General features: G+C 39.4%; 1 protein-coding gene across 5 annotated transcripts in view; it reads left to right on the top strand.

Annotated features, from left to right (window-relative positions):
- Positions 1 to 18830, top strand: part of osbpl8 (oxysterol binding protein-like 8) — an 88649-nt gene that overhangs the window by 38944 nt on the left and 30875 nt on the right. For 3 of the 5 annotated variants that reach the window (XM_053343956.1, XM_053343953.1, XM_053343954.1), the window contains exons 3-4: positions 8366 to 8402; positions 10646 to 10822. In XM_053343956.1, the coding sequence (XP_053199931.1) occupies positions 8366 to 8402; positions 10646 to 10822 (214 nt within the window). Of the gene's footprint in view, positions 1 to 8285; positions 8403 to 10645; positions 10823 to 18830 lie in introns of those variants that run through there. The other 2 variants (XM_053343957.1, XM_053343958.1) reach the window with 2 other exon arrangements.

The following is an 18830-nucleotide window of genomic DNA, read 5'->3' as shown; positions in this document are numbered from 1 at the left end:
GCATTGACTGTCATGGAGGGACAATGAATCACTAAAGTACTGCTCTTTGGTAGTTACTTAAATCCACTTGACAGGTGGGGCATCCTGCTATTTTCTCTTCATCTAGAAAGCAGTACTTAAAAAACCCTGTTAAAGCCATTTGCTGGAAAACATTTGAAATTTAAAAAAAAAAGAAAAAAGGATGGACTGGTACATGTCACTCTCTGAATCAGGTCATGACATTTTTGTAACCAAATGATGAGATGTTAAAGAAGAAACATCCAAAAGAAATAAGAAGCTGTTTTAGAGGTAGCAGTATTGTTGAGCACTTCAGTGATGGTACTCTGTTCTCCATATCTGCCCCCCCCAGCAGAGTGCTTATTAAAAGCTTCACTGACTCAACCCATTTTGGATTGTAGTAGCGAGGCTGTTGCCACTGTGTCCCAGCAGTCATTACACATCCATCACTTCTTGCTCACACCTTCATTTCTGTGGATAACTGCTCAAGTGATGACGATCAGTTGACAAGCCTGGCTGTAACTTTGGTTTTAACAGTGAGTAGGAAGGAAATGTGACCTTTTTAAGTTCTCACGCTTCTCTTTGTATGCAGTAGACACACTAACTTGAATACTGCTAAGACTAACAGGCAGCTGATAGATTGCCAGATTGTAAGTCCTGCCAACTTAGAAATTTATGAATACATTTGGCACAGCTGCCTCACAGTAAAAGGTATAAACAACCTTGGCTCAGGTCTTACTGTGGACAGTAACTCTAGGTTGTAAATCAACCAGCATATGGGTAGCACCCACCTGTACCTCATAGCTTCCTACCCGCCCACACTGAAGCTGTGCCCGTGTAATCATCCGGTGCTGACTGAGGTGTCAGTTCTAAGATGGATAAAGCTACTTTGACACTTACCACATGCTGGCCTGGTATCTGGGTCTTCACACCCATCTAGCGCTGCATGATGAGGATGGTTTAGTATCTGGTGGAAGCAGAGGGGATGTTATATGACCAAGTTGAATTAGTGTCTATTGGTCTAGGCTGTTTGCCCATAGGAGAAACAAATATATTCCATTATTTTTATCTGCACAACTTTATTTCCTTTGAGTTAGAGTTTTCCTCTCAGTAGCCCGACCTTTCATCATTAGTGCCTTGAATTCTCTGGTGTACAGTAGATTGTTTATGCTGCGGTGTTCCATTTAACAGAGTTGACTTTGAAGAACCACCTGAACCCATTTGTCTGGCAACAAAACTTTTTTTTTTCTGTCTATCCATGAGTACAACCATTACAGAAAGCCAGAATGAACTAGATTGATAACTTTTACACTGTCTACTTCTTGATTAAGCAAAAGGAGTTTTCTCAGACAGTAATCTGAGAAAAGTCAGTGAAGTCATTTAGGCTGGATAGTGTTTTATATCTGAAGCTGGTGCCTAAACGAAAACCTTTTTGTTCTGGTACTGATATCTCAAGGTCATACTATTTCTGATTAACTTATTTTGCTAATCAGTTTGTCTTCAAAACCTTTTCTATCAGGATTAGATGTTGTCTTCACACAAACAGGCGCACAAAAATATCTTTCAAGGACAGTATCAATAAAGTACACTTTATTGAATAAATTGTATCCCTAGCACAATCAAAAAGTGCTTTCTCATACCCTTGAGTATGAATCCCTCCCTGTTCTTATTCAACTTGTTTTGATGTTGTTAGTTTTTAATTAGTGATTATCTTCCTGTCGGAAATAACGCCAAATTGAGTTCATGTACTCGCATGCAATAATCTTTGAGTAAATGTTGATCACCACTAATAAGATTAGAATCGGGGTGAAACGCTCTTGATCAGGACATTCTTACAGGATGTAGCTTGTATCAGGTTGCTTAATTAAGACAGGCACAGGAGGAGGATGAAACAAGATACTATCGTGTTGAAGTTTCCTGGAAGCTACAGTGTAAGTTGTTTATTTGCAAGCTGTGGGTTTCAGTAGAGAGTACAAGTGCCAGGTATTGTGGAAAGATGGGTCCTCGAAGTAAAGAACTCAAGGTGTTTTTATTATCAGGGAAACCGTTGAAGAAATGTTTAAACACACAATACATCGAACCACCACAAGAGATGAATCCCATTACTCATGAACCAGTCATTAGCTATAGAGATACAAAGCTCTTAGCCATTGTGAATAAACAGTGCTGATTAATCCAGTGTCACAACAGCAGCTGTGAGAACCTCATTATAGTGTGTGTGGTAGGCGGGAGATTTTCCTATTACCGTAAGTGGCTGTTTCATTTGCTGGCAGGGCACAACCCCAATAAGAACACAATAGCAAAGTCACTAGTCTGCATTAACATGTTGAGCAGTTCGTAAAGATTGGGACTCCAACAATTAAACTTTGAGAAGTTCAGTGGCATTTTTGTGACACTATTAAATGTTCTCCATTTATCTCCATTTGGAATTTGTAGCATTGCAGCAAAGAGTAGAACAAAGACATAGAGACATCTTCAATAATACAAACACCTGATTCCATTTTGCACTTTGATAAGAATTGGCAACAAAATCAAAGCTTTCTTAACTTGTATGTGACAAGCTTGGTTTTGGCTTTTTTCCCTTTATTTGACAGTCAGTGTAGAGAGACAAGGGAGGAGAGAAAGGTGTAACATGTAACAAAGGTCCCTTGGCAAGGAATTGGACTGTTAGTGTTGCGATTATACGGTATGCGCCTTAACCTTTAGGCCACCAAGCAACCCCAAGACTACATCTTCCAAGCCCCAAAAATCAGTTTTGTCATCCAGGCTTTAAATTTTTCTCAAACCCAAGCCAAGATGAATATTTTCATTAATGTATTGGCTAACTTTGTAAACTGTACACAAATGTCCAGGTTAATACTGCACAAACCAGAGTTGATGACAAATTGGAGAACAATCCAGATGAGAAGAAAAGATAAGCTTTCATAAAGATCACAAGGGGTCACTGAATGGTTTGAGATTTTGGTGCGACATCAACACACCCTAACCCTAACTCTAACCCAAGTGTGGGAATTTCCTTTAGAAGAAAGGAAATTCTCTGTTCATTCCTCCAGTACAGCTGTGAGATTTGGAGAATCTATAATAAGGAGCAGTGAAGCCTTACTAGAGGGTTGTGGTGGTCCAACACCTTACTAAGACACCTTATGTTGGTTTATCCTTTAATTGGTCCACCATCTTTATTGGCAGGGACCTTATGAACCACAGAGAGGAGCTATGAAAACATGATTCACACTTTCTGATGTGTAAAACGAGATAATATACTAAATAAAGCAAGGTGGTAAAGTTTGTAACCAGTCACTACATTTCCAAGAATGTACCCTTGTAATGTTAATCACAGCAGCTGCCAGTAATGACTCATCTGTTCAGCATCAAGCTAGCACGTAGAAAATGTGTTTTTCTCTCACCGTCTCCTTCTGTGTCTCTTTTCTTTTATCTTAATCTCTGATCTTTTCCCATCACTAGATATATTCACATGCTAGCATCAGCTTACACAGACTGGGGTGGAGAATTTGTTAGAAAGCATATTACTAAGAAATGTGTACCTTGAACACAGTTCATGTAGTGTGTTATACTTTTTTTAGGTCTTGCTGAATAAATGGCAAAAAGTGCCCTTCAGCCACAGAGAAAAAAGGGAAAAAAGGAAAAAAGCTGTTGTTGTTATCTTCTGCTTCTAAAGAGAAAGTAGGTCAGAGATATGCTGGGAGTGATGTTTAAACATTATGTAATATGTCATGGCATTTTATCCTACGTAAGCACTCTTCATCTTTTCAGGGGCAGAGAGAGCATGTTGTGTTTAAGGCACATTTCCTGTACAGCTTTTCAAGCTTTGGAGAAGATGGGGGCAGTTTCTGTTTCAGCGTGCCTTTTAGTACAAGAATGAACTGTAAAATTATTAAACATTTCTATCATGATCATGAATATCTGAGCTGTCATGTTGAAGTAATTAATATAATTTTGTTGTGGGATGTCAAATGAGACTAGATGGTAAATTCTTAATGTACTGTTCTAGACTTGCGTAGGTGGGAGTTGTGAAAGAGAATGTGAAGAAACTTTTAATTACCAATTTTCACTTCGACATCTGGCAGCTACTTGGTGTAAAGGCCTGGCATTGAAAACATCAAAATAGTGCATCAAAATGAATCAATGGCTTTGCCGGTAGGGGCTGACCTTTGAGGAACTAGCATACGTCACAGCACAGAAAAACTGCAAAGAGGTTCAGGGAGCTGTCAGGATTTACTAGCGCTAACATGTTAGCAGTTAGCTCACCAGTGAGTAAGCCTTGCAAGTAGTCCTTATGTCAGCAGGCTTCCTGAACCAAATATTTCACAAAGACATGCTGATGAATTTCAGTGGGCCTATTCTGTTATGACCGGACCTTGAAGAGAGTCATCCACAAAAACTGATCTAACTGAGCAATTTCAAGCCTTTGCCATAAAGGAAGTGCTATCTGCAATACACCTGAAAAAGCCCAGTTACTGGAAATTGCTCAGAAAAAGACCCACAAAATCAATTCAAAACTATAAAAAAGTATCTCCTCCAGTGTCCTTGAGAGTCACATCAGCAGCACAGCAGGCTTTTGGCTGTGGTCTGAAAGCCTGATACATTGCTCAAAATATCAAAGTATGCTTTTTAAATATCTGTTTTGCTGCTGTAACATTGACTTGGACTGACGCATGGAGGTACAATAATTGCAAACAGACTTATATTTGCAATTTACTTACATTTCTTTTCCATTATTTTTGGACTTCATGGTAGAAGACATTTCTTATTAATTTATTTGGCTTTGGATCTGTCAAAAACTTCAAAACCATTAAAGGCGTTTTTAGTCTTTGTTGGAATAGACACTCAAAATATATACATTTTTTAAAAGAAAAACAGTACTATTAATACTTTCAGGTTCTGCAAAACATAAAACTAATGTTCCTGTGTGAGTCAACCTGTAGGCACTTGTTTGAACCCTTTTCATTGATGAGTCATGTTTTTAGATCTACTTTGCACCCCTGCAGTTGAATCACCCACATGCCTCCGCTGCTTGATTGTCAATTTACAGTCAAGACAGCTTTTCAATTGCTACTGTAGGCTCGCCACATGTCACGATCTATACCAACCAACTTTCCCTCAGGCTGCCTGCCACATGTTTTCATTAGCGACACTTTTAGATTATTCTTAGCCCTTCATTTTCTCCTTTCTCTATAATTAATCAGCACTAATCATCAGGTGAGGCTGGCAGGCGTTTTTATAAGAACGTCCACCTGGGTTCACCTGTGAGTCAGTCAGTTTGGCGGTCGTCTAGGGAAATCCGGTGACAGTTGCCATGAATTCATCTGTTATTGAAGTCAAACAGAATATGATTGAGGTTTGGTTTGAGATTAGACTGGAATGCAGTTTGTAGGAGGCATGTAAATAAAAGGATTTGGGTGTGAATCTCCAGACTCTCTAGGAAATCCTCCCAGCCTTTCAGTCACGAGCTCCTCTAACCTCCAAACCCCCTGCAGGTCACTATTTCGCAACGCACAGGGAGTGGCCGACGTGTAACAGTGGCGTCTGTGGGAGACAATGAGCTCAGCCAAGATTAAATTAGAAAAACCACTCTGTTGATGCCTCTCCACAAAGCCATGTTAATCGACCTCTGACGCTCAGTGACAGTTTCCTAATCCGTTCGCCTTATTGTTTATAAGCAGCTCTTACAGTCGTCTATCCCCTCAGCCAGTGGCTCTACGGGCTCTAACCAATCAGAACTTGACTTGACTTGATTTTCCTTTCCTGATTAACTGGGCAATATCCAATCAGTAGCATTGTTTTCTCAGGCTTTCTTCTTACTGAGAAACCCTGTGGTCGTGTTGGGTCTGATTGAGGATTAGGGAATCCTGGTTGACATCGGTTTTCCACACTACCCACTGTGTCTGTACGGATCACCATCACGCTTCAGTTAGGATTTTATTAAATGGGCAGTTCCATGGAAACCTTTATGAGGGCCACATGTAGACAATGTGTTGATGTTTAGTGAGTCTGGGAGACAGCTATGAACCTGTGGGAAAGGTTCACTTGCAGGATAGAGGATATTGTTTGGTGGTCTGCTGCTGTGCTCAGGAACAGGTGGAGGGAGGTGTTTGTGGTGCCAGGGTTCAACATCTGGCCAAGCAGTGCCCTAGTTGCTTCTCTATGGGTGAGACTCGTTTGATTAATGTTTAAATCGATTCGTACAATACTTTAGAACTTTGGATACTGTCGGGGTTGGAGAAAACTAAATTGTGAGATGTCAAAAGATTGAAAGACATATAATTAAATGGAATAACAAAATATATTAAATTGGATTTTGACATTCTGTGCTGATATTCAATTATTAGTTCATCATTTAAAAAACACAATAAGAAAACACAATTATTACAAAGAAATCTAATATTCTTTTTATCTTGTAAGTTTTTAAAATTCAGCTTTAATGAATTTACTAGAGCTGAAATGATTTGTTAAATTAACCGATGAACTGACAGAGAATAAATGGCAACTATTTTGAATATAGCAAAAACCATTACTTTAATCATTGATTTTTAACTACAGTTTCATTAAAGTCTGTGTAAAGTAAGAATAAATATGTGTTCTGAGTTTGACATACCACAGAAAAGTGTGTTGTTAACCACCCTGCCAAATTCAGCTGCTAGCTCTGCGGCTACTTGGCTGCTAACTCAGCGGCTAACTCGGCTGCTAGCTTGGCAGCTAACTCGGCTGCTAGCTTGGTGGCTACTCGGCTGCTAACTCGGCGGCTAGCTCGGCGGCTAATTCGGCGCCTACACATTTTTTAGAAATACATTTATGACCTATTTAATGTGTTTAGAAGAAAAAGTCTGAATTCACTTTACACTGTCTTTAAGCACAAGGTAGCATCTTTAAATCGCTTTATTTGTCTGACCAGCAGTTTAAAATACATCGATACTCATTTTCTGATTTCTTAAGACAAGACATAAGAAATGTAGCAAACCTTCACATTTGAAAAGCTGAAACTAGGGTATTCATGTTTCAGCTCTCACCAATGAATAGTTTTAGTCATTTTTTGAGAAAAGCTACCATTCACATATACCTACCATAGCTACCATAGCATATATATGTACAAGAATAAATGGAATACCTTGTTGTTTTATACAAATGAAACAAGCAATTAAAAAATCTCATGTTGAGCTGTGAGAAATTGTCATGGTCATTTTATCACTATTCTGACATTTTATAGACAGAACACTTCACTGAAATAATCTAGTTATTCCAATGGCAGCCTCCATCTGATAATGAGACTAGATTATCAGTTACATTATCTGTTCCATAGTACATAAACAGTACTTGCTGCTCCTTGATCTCTATTAAGGTCATCTCAGTTAAGGGAATTTCCTCAACAAAATTCCTCCATTCTGAACACCCTGCATCCTATCTGTGTCACCATGGTAACATAAGCACCTCAGATACCTATGGAAATGTTACACTACAGAAATAAAATATTGAAACAAAAACTGATATCAGTAAGAATGTTTTCTATTGAAATGAATGTGTGAATGATTATTATTATTCTATGTTCTCTGATAATAATAAATAGTGATCACAGTTAATGCCAGGTTTAGTGCACCGTGTCATTGTCACCATGGTCAAGTTTACACTGTGGTCAGAGCCTCAACTCCTCACCTTTCAGCCTGGTATACTTCTGTATATTATAACAACAGTAAGCTCTATTAGTGAGGTGCAGTGACTGATGGGTAATCTTGCTTGTCAGCTTTGGGTGTACTGAGGAACCACAGTTTAGTTCTTCCCCTAACAGTATTGAAACCCTGTGTGTATTTACTGTTATTTACTTTGCTGTTCATAGTGCAAGTGTTTGTGTGCTGTATGATAATGTCACTTCATTCATTCATCTTTTATCACCCAATCCCCTTGTCTTCTGCCCCCCTCCCCCTCCCCATCACCACCACCCCCATCTGATGTGTCCTCTGTTCAACATTTTGGTTAAACTAATGTCTGTTTTTTGCTTTTTTTGTTTTCTGTCTCTTGTCTCCTCTTTTTTATTTTATTTTATTTTTTATTTTTTATTTTTATTGGTTGTCGTCCTGTGTGGCTGCGGCTTCTCCTGCTGTTGCTGATGCTGCCCGCTACTGCCAACCCTCCGCTGCACGCAAAACAAAAACCCCCACCTCTGCCAACATCTGGTCAACAACACATGGTCGACACCCCCACACCTCTCTTTCTCTCTCTCTCTCTCTCTCTCTCTCTCACACACTCTCACTCTCTTTCATGTTCTCTCTCTCTGTGTTTTTCCCCCTGCTATTACTTTTTTGTTTTTCCTTCCTCTTGTACTTTTTTCCCCCCTGTCTCCGCTCTTCTCCCCTGCTAGCACCATGCAGAGTTGAGAGAACATCATGCCACCTCGGGTAAGCCAGTGACCTTTTAGAGGAGGGACTAAGGGCAGTTAACACAGACAGGGGAAGGGCCAGGGCTGGTATTAATGGGTAGATTCAGGGGGTGGGGGGGACAGTAATTTAGTTATATGACATATCTTCTTATATGTGTTAATTTTTCATTCTGTCATGGTATTTTGTGCATGAAGTGTTACTGTAATTGCTCTGCCAGCACCTTAATTTCTCCAATAATGGTCCTCCTTCATTAATATCTGTCACAGAGCAGAATTTGCACAGTTTCTTTGCTTTGGGCTTTTTTCTTTCTACTTTTTTTGAGGTGTTTCGATTGACTGTCTATCTGTAACACCGCCGCCTCCTTTAAAAATGCATTTTAACAGAACGCCCTGGTAGACGATAACCTGACTTGCCAGAATAAACAGAAACTTCCTCCCAAAAAAAAAATACTCCTCAGGTGATTGGATGAATCATCTTACCTCACAAGGCAGCTGGATTCACAAGATCACACCAGAATCCTCACGGGATGCTGATTGGTCCAAACCACCGGTGGGTTGGACATCAGGGCATAAGTTGATGCCTGAAGATGGATTCTCACGTGATCTTGTGAATCCAGCTGCCTCACGAGGGAAGACAGCTGAATGGTTACAGCTGGGGAACCTTGTCACACGTCATGTGCCTTCTCTCTCCCCTTATGTGCTGTTGCTTCTCCACAATCAGATGCACATTAAAGACAAATAAATCACATCTTAAAAAAAATATATATATGTTTTTGCTACCTGTTTATTCCACTTCAGCAGAGCCTTTAAACTCTATTTTAAATTAGTGGCGTCTGTGTGGAAAGAGTGTCAGAATGTATATGTGGTGTACACATACACACATGAGCGCAAACATACATGCAGCTGCGTGTCCACAAAAACCTCACTAGCTGAGCACATACTGCTATCTGATGTTCTTTTTGCATCTGTATAACCTTCATGCACATATTGTTTTATGCCCTGAGAATGCATGGCAGCAATAAAGGGTTTAAAACATTGACATTTTGAGTTGATGGAGCTGTAATTTACATCATAACTTACATAGTTATTATATTCCTAAAGGAGAAGTGAAACAGCTTTCTGTATCTTTTCTAAAGTTTGAAAAAATAGGGAGTAGTCTCAATCATGTTACTGGGGCATAAAAACAAAGTACGTGCTTGGCCATGTCAATTTCTGACAGGAAGCACTTCGCCTGGTAGTTTGTGTAACAGGGAGTTGGCAGATGTGCTTCATCATATCAGTATTTTAAGTTCAACACATTAAAGCTCTGGATAAAAACCTACAGTTTTCAAGACTGTGAAACAACTGGTTTTTCTAGTCTGTGAAGCAAGCTGCTACAGTGCAGAGCTATCAGCAGCTGACTCACCAACATCTCATTATTATCATAACTGGCCAACTGTGCAGCTGTTGTAATGCCACTATTGAATGCCAGAATAATGATGTTGAGTAATGTCAACTGTACTATATTATATAAGTGCTTATATGTGGGTGAAATGAGTCATTTTTTCTATACAACAGTAAACAGGTTTAAGCAGAATGTAAACATAGTACAGTTATGTTACAGTTATATTGATGAATAAACACAGCTGGGGCAATATAGAGAAAGGCCAACATTTAAGAAATGCATCACAGATATTAAGAAGGACTTCTGCTAACTCACACATTTGCTCCCTATGAGGAAAAAAGTCGATAGTAAAAAAACCCCAGTAAAAACATCAATAGACTCTATTGTCTCTTTAAGCAAAATCTCATCTCAGCTCACTGTTGTCATATAGAACTGTGAGCTGAGTTTTATTGAACATGGGAGACTGTTAGGCACTGTAACATAATCAGACAGTATCTCTTCAAACAAAGATATATGTTGTTTTTAAATTCAAATATTTATTTAGCCTCTCCATCAGCTAAATTGAGCTCCCGTTGCTAAGCGATAACATGCCTGCTTGCATCATTAACGCCAGGTAAACAAGGTGGAGGAGGGATCAGGAGAACAAGTGCACACACTGAAGTTATCAGCTCTTCTTTTTCCAATCAAAACACATGCATGGAAACAAACATTATATAAGTCAGCATCAAAATATGTTATGAAACAGGAGGTTGCACCTAGCAGATGCTCCACAAGAGGGCTGTCTGTAGATGCTCTGATCTGTCTGTCATGTCCTTTCTTTTTCATCCTTGTAATCTTTCTCCATCTCTCTGTGTGTGTGAATGTGTGTGTGTGTATAGCTGCTGTAGTGTGCGGGGATGACACCGTCCTTCTGACCCCAGGCAGGATGAGCCAGCGTCAGGTGAAGGAGCGAGACAAAGAGAGGGAGAAGGAGAAGGAGGCAGGCCTCCAAACGCCCAACAGGGAGCACGTAGCCAGCCCCTCCACCCTCAGCCCAGGGGTCAGCTACACCCACGGTAAGATCGAGACTCCCTTTTGAAAGCTGCAGTTTACCTCTTTCCACTTTACAGCCTGTCTAAACAGAAACCACCCATGAAACTCTCAATTGTTAAAGATGGAGATTGAATATTTAAAATAGAAAATGACACTAATGATGGCAAAAACACATGACTGCAAATTCACAGAGAGTGACTGGGGACTATATTTCAGACAGGCCATTATTGGAGACAGGCCTGCATTGCTCATTTAAATGTTTAATAAGTGCAGTTAATCATATTTATAAGTCTTAAGAAGTCTTTCAGAAGTCTCCTTGTTTTCTCACAGGCTTTCATTCTCCCTGTTAATTAGCTGCTGTTTGCAGATTATACGAAACCCTCTTTTTGTTACAGTAAATACAGCTTAATGTATATTCCCACAGCACAAAAACCCAATTACACCACACACAGTACTACTTATTATACCGAGTAAATACTTAAAATTGTCTCTACTTTGCTGTTCTTTCTCTTTCTGCCAGTGTTTCACATAAAAGTGGACCAGCAGCTTCTACACACATAATCCCCTTTCTATCTAACAATTGCATACATGGCAGATTAATACAGGATTCAATTTGTAAATGAAATCAGTTTGAAGATTTTTATGAAGCCCTTCACATGTTCTACTAAAAGAATGACTGGTTTTATGTGATGAAGCTGAAGGCAGGCTTCATCTTCATCTTCTGCAGGAATTGTACCAGGAAAACACATGAATATTAATTTGTTGCTGAATAATCAAAAAGGTCACAGATTCAAAGTTTAATATCTCACTGGAAATGAGCACGCCACATCCTCATTTAATGTACAACATGATGTATTAGCCACATGCCTAAAATGAATATATTATAAAGAAGGACACACTCTTTCAGTTTTCATCCACCCATGAACTCTAAACAGCCTCTTTAATCCTGCTTCCTGTGTTTTTCTTTTGTTTATTCATTTTGAAGGTGTGAGATAAACTCTGGGAGACAGCTGGTGGTATTTTTAGCCCTGAAGGACAGCTGCTGGTATTAGGTTGCAGTCTTTACCTTTCCTTGACACTTGTGGTAGACAAACAGAGACTCGTACACTCTTCGTTTTTTTTCAGGCTGCCTGGATGTAGGATGATAAGATTTATATTTTCCCTTTCCATTTATTTTAAAATGAGTCAAAAACTAAAAATCAAGTAAAAATGATGTATTCCAATTATCCACTATTAAACAAGTTAGAATAGCTTATAAACCAGCATGTGTACTTTGTGATACATTATAAATACCAGAACAGGTTAGCTTCTTATATGGTGCATCATTCCACTGTCTGTGCTGTATAAAAGCCTGGTACTCTATCTCTGCTCGAGGCCATCACATTGTGGATGCTTGACCCTTATTAAGGACTACAGGAGGTCTTCAGCCCCAAAGATGTGGAACCAATCAAACAGAGGATGTATAAATATGCAGATTTCAGCTCAAGGGTAGATTTAATCAGGGGTCTTACATCACCCCCTCATAATGTTGTGCTCTGGTGTTGTGTTGCAGCGCCCTCTTGTGGATTTTCTGCAGTGGTTAGTGAAGGATTTTGATGTGTCCCCCCTTAACATCTGTCTGTTCATGTAGTTAGGTCAAAATGGGGGATTTTATAAAGATAGATTTTCTAAATTGTATTTTGTGAGCAGGTGGAGTGAATTTGGGATTAGAAAAACCTCAGAATAGTGCTATATTATTTACATACACAGTACAGCATGTCCATATGGAAAATAATAATTGTAGTAGTAATAATAGAATTTCTGGTTTTATACTAATTGCAATATTGAACATCTCATAATGATTCTTGACACTACTTGCATAGTCTTTTGAATCCATCAAGCTGGGAAGAAAGACGGTTTGTCTTGTCTCTGTTCTTTGATTAATTTGTAAGAATGTTGCAGCCTTGACTGGATATTTAAATACACAAATACAACCTAGTTATCTTTGTTATATAAATTAAGTGTATATTTCACATGTGATTGCAGATCATGTTTGGGGTAGATCTGGTATTGTTTTATTGCCCCAAGAAAAGTAGAATCAGTGTACATTTCTATTCTATTTAGAGGATGTATGCCCACTTCTGCCACAAGAGGGAGTCAGCATCACAGTGCAGCATTATCCCTCTTCACTGGTTCACACATAACATACTGCAGAGCATACAATAATAAACAGATTCTGACATGGTTGGTTCGAGGTTTTGCACACATTTTGTAAATTACTTCTATACACTTCACTTCTATAATCACTGTAATAGCTTCAACAAAAGCTCAATCGACTTCACTGCATCAATCCTCAGGACAAACAAGTGTACCAGACTTCTGCTTGAATGTGTAGTTATGTGTATTTATCAAAAAGAAGGCCCATCCTGAGGCTTTGTACATAGTCATCATAGTTGAGGACCTCCTCGGAGCAGTTTTTCTGCATCCATCCTGCAGTATATTCTGTACAGCATGACAATACAAGTATAATATCTATTGTCTGTCCAGAAACCTTTGTTTTATCATAACTGCATCAGTCTAGTACCAGTATATAAGAGAGCATTAATGGATTGTGACCCGTGACTCCCCCAAAGCCCAAAATGGGTAGCCATGGCAACACATTTGAGCTCAGCTTGCCCTTGGTCTTGCGTCAAAGTAATGACAGTGTCTGCTTTGATTTTTCTCTTGACCAGCGTTTAAAAAGCTAGTAATTATCTTCCCTTTCTTTGCATGCTACAGTCTGACTGAACGGTTCAATGCTGCATTTCTAACATGTTCACAGTCACATGGTGATGACTATTGCAGGGACAGTTATTTCTGAATTTTAGAGGAGGGTTGTTAGAGTGGTGTGAAGATTCACAGCTTGAGGTGTGAAGATAGCTAACTTGTTTTCATAACTCACTTTGCTAACTTGATGTTGCTCAGTAGACGACAGAGATGATTTCTTAACATTCTTAAAAGATCTGTTGAAACATGATTGAGTTTGATTGCACCCACTGAGTGAAGGACCGCAGTCCTCTTGACTGACCAGTGTACTTCATTTACATACACAAGTAATCACTCACAGATGCCATTAATCTTGCCAACATTCTTTTCCACATATGTTCCTGTCAAATTTCTCCTCTAACCATTTAAGAGCCAGATCTGACATTATGACTATTAAATGTTACTGTAAAAGTAAATTGGCTACATGAAACAAATGGTGAAGATTGTGTACTCCTCACTTTCATTAAATTAGTGTTGTTTAACTAATAAGTAATTTGGGGTATTACTTAAATATGGAAGTTTATTATTGTTGCGTACACACTCATAAGTGCGGTTTTCCATGTACACATTCTCAATTTTAAAACAACTGGAAAGCTGTAAATACACATTATCTATATTTACTGTGGATTCAATGAATGCGTAAAGTGGCAGCAGCTCCCCATCAGCCCCTCCGAGAGTTTTAGTCCCTTTCAGCTCATTGTTTTGGTTTTCTGGTGTGCAGCTTTACTATTCTATTTAGAGTCGTTTCCAGCTGTAAACTCACTGTACACTACCTGCCCACCACTAAACAGCACACACACACAAATTTCGTCACTAAAAGCTGAACATAGTGGAGCTTTTAGCAGTAAGAACCAAATATTTTTGTCAGGAGCTGGTGGAGACCAAACCAGAGCTAAAAGAGAGAGAATGTTGGATAGCTGATAGTATGGAGATGACAGGGAGGAGAGATGGAGAATGATACAAAACAAATTTATGTAGCTGCAGCAAATTGTCAAATAATGAGTTAGTTGCAGAGTATTTTTTCTGTTCATGGAGTATTTTGATAATCAATTCATTGTTCTAATAAATGACTATTTCTTAATTTCCTTAGTCATCTGTGAAACTAAACTAAGTATGTTAACTAAGTAAGTATATTGGTTCCTTTAAAGAAAATGAACTATGTTGTGACTTTAAGATCCATTATTAGTTTTGATTTGCTCTTAAAATAATAATTGTAGTGGTGTTGCTTTTTGTTTGTTTGTTTTTTGGGATTTGGTGACGTGTTTTTTTTTTTTTTTTTAAGTTGTCGTTGCAAAATGATTTATTTATAGTAAAATGTTGTGTATTATTAATTCATGATTCAGACTCCATTTAAAAGGTCTTTGGTGTTCATGGATTATTTAGTTAAATCTGAGTTTTCTTGCGTCGTCACATCCAGACAAAAACATGGTGTCTATGGTTTTGGCTGCTGAGCGAACCTTTTTTTTCTTTGTGACTCACCGAGGACCAAAATAAACCCCGAGGTTGTTTGACAAGGCTTCTTAAAACAGCTTTGAAGCCGCTCTCGCTTTAACTGCCTTTGCGTGACTTGTTGCCCTTTCCAGATGAACAGAAAGTATACCTGTGCTCAAGATGGGCAATAAGAATAGTGCAAAAGAGATTAAAAAGAAAGAAATAGAGGGCAGATGCAGAAATGAAGAAAATATACATAAGGGAAGTGAGTTGAGTGGAGGAGAGAGACTGAAAGCAAGGGAGTGTAAGAGTGAGAGAGCAGGTAGGGTCAGCATGGATTTAAGCTCAGCTTCAGGGATTATGCCCTGTCAGACGGGGTTAACAACACGGGAGGGGGCTGGTCTTATCTGCACCCTCAGCCACTTGCAATCCACCATCCCTTCTTCCGCCTGCACGCTCATCCAATGAGTGGCTGAGGCCTGAGTCCTAAGAGGGACAAGGCTCAACAATGTAGATATGTACTGCAGATGATCGAGAACCTGTGGAAGTAAAGGAGGACGGGACGACGTGATGGAGAATATCCTGGCCTCAGGGCCTTGGATTTGCTTGGATGGCCGACGGCTTGTCTGGACTGACGCTATCGGGATCTAAAGCAGGAGTGGTGTGAGCATGATTCGGGAGATTAGACGGCTGTCAGCTCCTCAGGGCACTTTTTTTTAACCTGAAGTATCATAAGGTACAGTATAAAGTAGTAACAAGTGACAAGGTAGTGCTTGTTAGTATTTCGGCTTGACGTCTCCTTTGTCCTAGTTCTACCTGCCCACATGAAATTCCCCCTTTGGCGATATCTGACATGGTGGCTTTCTTCACCGCAGCTTTCCTATGTGCGTATTTTGGCTCTTACGAGGACAGAAGGAATATCACACCATCTTAAAATGGCTTTAACTCTCTAAAGTTGTCATGCCGATAGAAGCATTTCTTCGAAATGCCTGACTGATCTTCCACTCAGCAGGTGAGAAGGATACAGTAGAAGATGCCTGTTGGACAGCATTCAAAAAGCCTCTTTGTTTCAAAGCTAATCCCAGGCTTACAGGGTCTACATGTGACCTGCTGTCTGAAGTGTATATTACCTGCACTGAATGGTATCAGATGAATTTTAGCTTGTGGGTTTGTGTGTCAGTTATTTTGCCTGATTATATAATAATTCTCAGACGGGTGACGTTTTGGTTCTAATCAGTGTTGTCTAACTATGAGTTAGTACGTCCGACAAAAGTTTCTGTGGTCCCCAGTCCAAAGTAAATCTTTAAGTACTAGTCACAAATGTTTTAAAATAAGGCTTAGTAATTTTCCAAAACAGTTGGACACTAGAGTTGCTAGAAAATATTACTTTAACTGTAGGAAATTCTTCATTTTCTGGGGACAGTCTTCAGCCACAGAGTTGGTACACTTTGTTGGCTATGCTGAGGCAAAGGAAACTACATTGCCCATGTTGATGGTAATGAAGCAACATGTCTGTACAACCATGGCCATGGAGCATTGACACGTTTTTAATGGTTATCCAACAACGATGGAGCTCCATAGCACCGATGCATAAGCTATATCGGGCATTAGCTCCAATAATAACATGTAATATAGTTTTGAAATTGGATATTACGTCAAGTCATAAGTAGATAAAATCTACTCCTAGCGATACGTTTGACCCTTTCAGTGAGAATCAATACCTGTTGTTGGGTTTCTGCTCCACAGGGCAGCTCTAGATTCTCACTGGGTTCAGCTCACCCCAGTACAAACTCTACCTGATACCAAACCACCTGATACACACTGGGCACACAAAGTCTTTGAGCAGGCAGATACAGTACAGGAGTAACACCATCCGTCCCAATACTCCAAACAATGCTCACATTTGTAGGCCTAACTGATGGTAGTGCAGGTCTCTGTGACAGGAATGCTTTTAGAGAAGGTTAGATGATTCTTGTGTGTGATGATTAAAAAGTTTTATTTGCACTAGACAATCTTTCAGTGCAGATTTCTCTGAGTCAGTACTTACTAATGGGAAGTAAGTTGAAAAATGACCCAGATGGTGACTATACTTAGCAAAATGTGTCTCAAGTGCCTCTCAAATGCCATCGAACCAGCAGAAATTGGCTCTTCCTCTGCAAGCAGGTTAATTAGCTCTGGGATCTGAATTATACATACAGAACATCCTAATTACCTGTGTTAATTAAAGCACATTCGGTTGCAGATTGATCTCTCGTAGATTCATCGGTTATCTCTGGTGCAGTTCTTCTGAAGGGGATTACGCCTTTTAGCTCTCCAAGCTACCTCATACGAAAATGTCTCCAACGGGACAATAGGCAGCGAGGCTTGGCAGGGTAGCGACAGACGGAATATCCGGAGGGCCTCAACTGTAAGAGTAAGAAGGGCAAGCTAGCAGGAAGGCGGGTGAAGATGCCAGTGGACTGTGGAAGGATCAGCCGCAGACAATGTGCCTCCCAGATTGGATTTCAAAGATAAAGGCTGATGCCAAGCCTATTCATTCCTGCACAGATACTGTAACTATGGGTGTCCTTGTACAATCCTTTATTCAAGGCTCATCTGCTTTTATTTATTATCTTCCACATCCCTCAGTGCAGAAACTAAACACCTTTTTATTTGGACAAATCTAGACAATTAAAAAAAACAGCGTAGCGTGGATATTAACAGTGAAAGGAAACAGGATCTAAAACGGGATTTAAAGAATCACCAATCAGTCTTTTGCCCTGATCTGTGCTACATTTGATCCCCAAAATGTAGCTGGATTTTAAGGTCACATTTGTAGGAAACAGTGTCACAGATGTCTGCCAGCAAAGCGGTTTGTAATCGGTGTCACCTGAACAGACAGAGCATTTGGTTTCAGGGCCATTGAACTGTATTCATTCGAAAGAACACAATTCAATGCAGCATTTGTTGACCTGTCACCAACACACTGTAGCCTTATTCATCCCACATTTTATGTAAATCTGCAGTAAAGCTGTAAAAGCTGAATGCTGTAAATAGGAAATATGGCGATGAGAACATGGATTTTGATGTTTTTTTTATTTAAACTAATATTGTTAGAAGAAGAAAAACACTGCATTTTATTCAAGTTATATAGAGTATCTTCATCTTCACTGGTGTGATAAAGATCTTCCTTCTGTCCTCAGTAGAGCACGTGTTTAGAGATGTGTACGTGCTGTGTGTGTAAGTGTGTGTGAACTCTGATGAATTATGTCTGCACAGTAGTCTCAGTTACAACTCGGATGACAAATAGAAGGAAAAGGAGTGGGAGAGGATGTACATAAAGTTGTCTTAAAGGGACATTTCACTGCTATTAATGTGGACATTCATCACAGTAACTAATGGTGGTCTATGTAGGTCAATAACACTTCAACCTCTTAAGTGCCATTCACTATGACAAAGAAATCAGTGCTCCTCTGTACAAAGAGCCTACATGTACAGTACTCAAATATATTACTTGTGAGCCAGATATATAAACTGACTGTACATTAGCTTCTTATCCACAAAGCATGCATCACTGCTTGTCTAATAAATTTACAGGCCCAGTTTGTTTTGCCTGCTTCTATAAAGAACAACAGTGGGCTGCTTTCTGTGAGTACATGCTGTGTATTAGCTGTCATGTTATCAGGAATTATAGCGATGAGCCCTTACAGTATCCGTTAGCTTCCAAGTTCATCATAAAATGATTCATAAAGCAAGTTAATTAAAGTAAAGTCAGTATAAAAATCCCCTTGAGCTCAGGTACAAGTCATTCATGTTTTCATTTACTGTGGCTCAATA

This window comes from Scomber japonicus, chromosome 23 (assembly GCF_027409825.1).
Source record: "Scomber japonicus isolate fScoJap1 chromosome 23, fScoJap1.pri, whole genome shotgun sequence".
In the NCBI taxonomy this organism is placed as follows: domain Eukaryota; kingdom Metazoa; phylum Chordata; class Actinopteri; order Scombriformes; family Scombridae; genus Scomber; species Scomber japonicus.
This window is presented reverse-complemented; position numbering and strand designations above follow the sequence as displayed.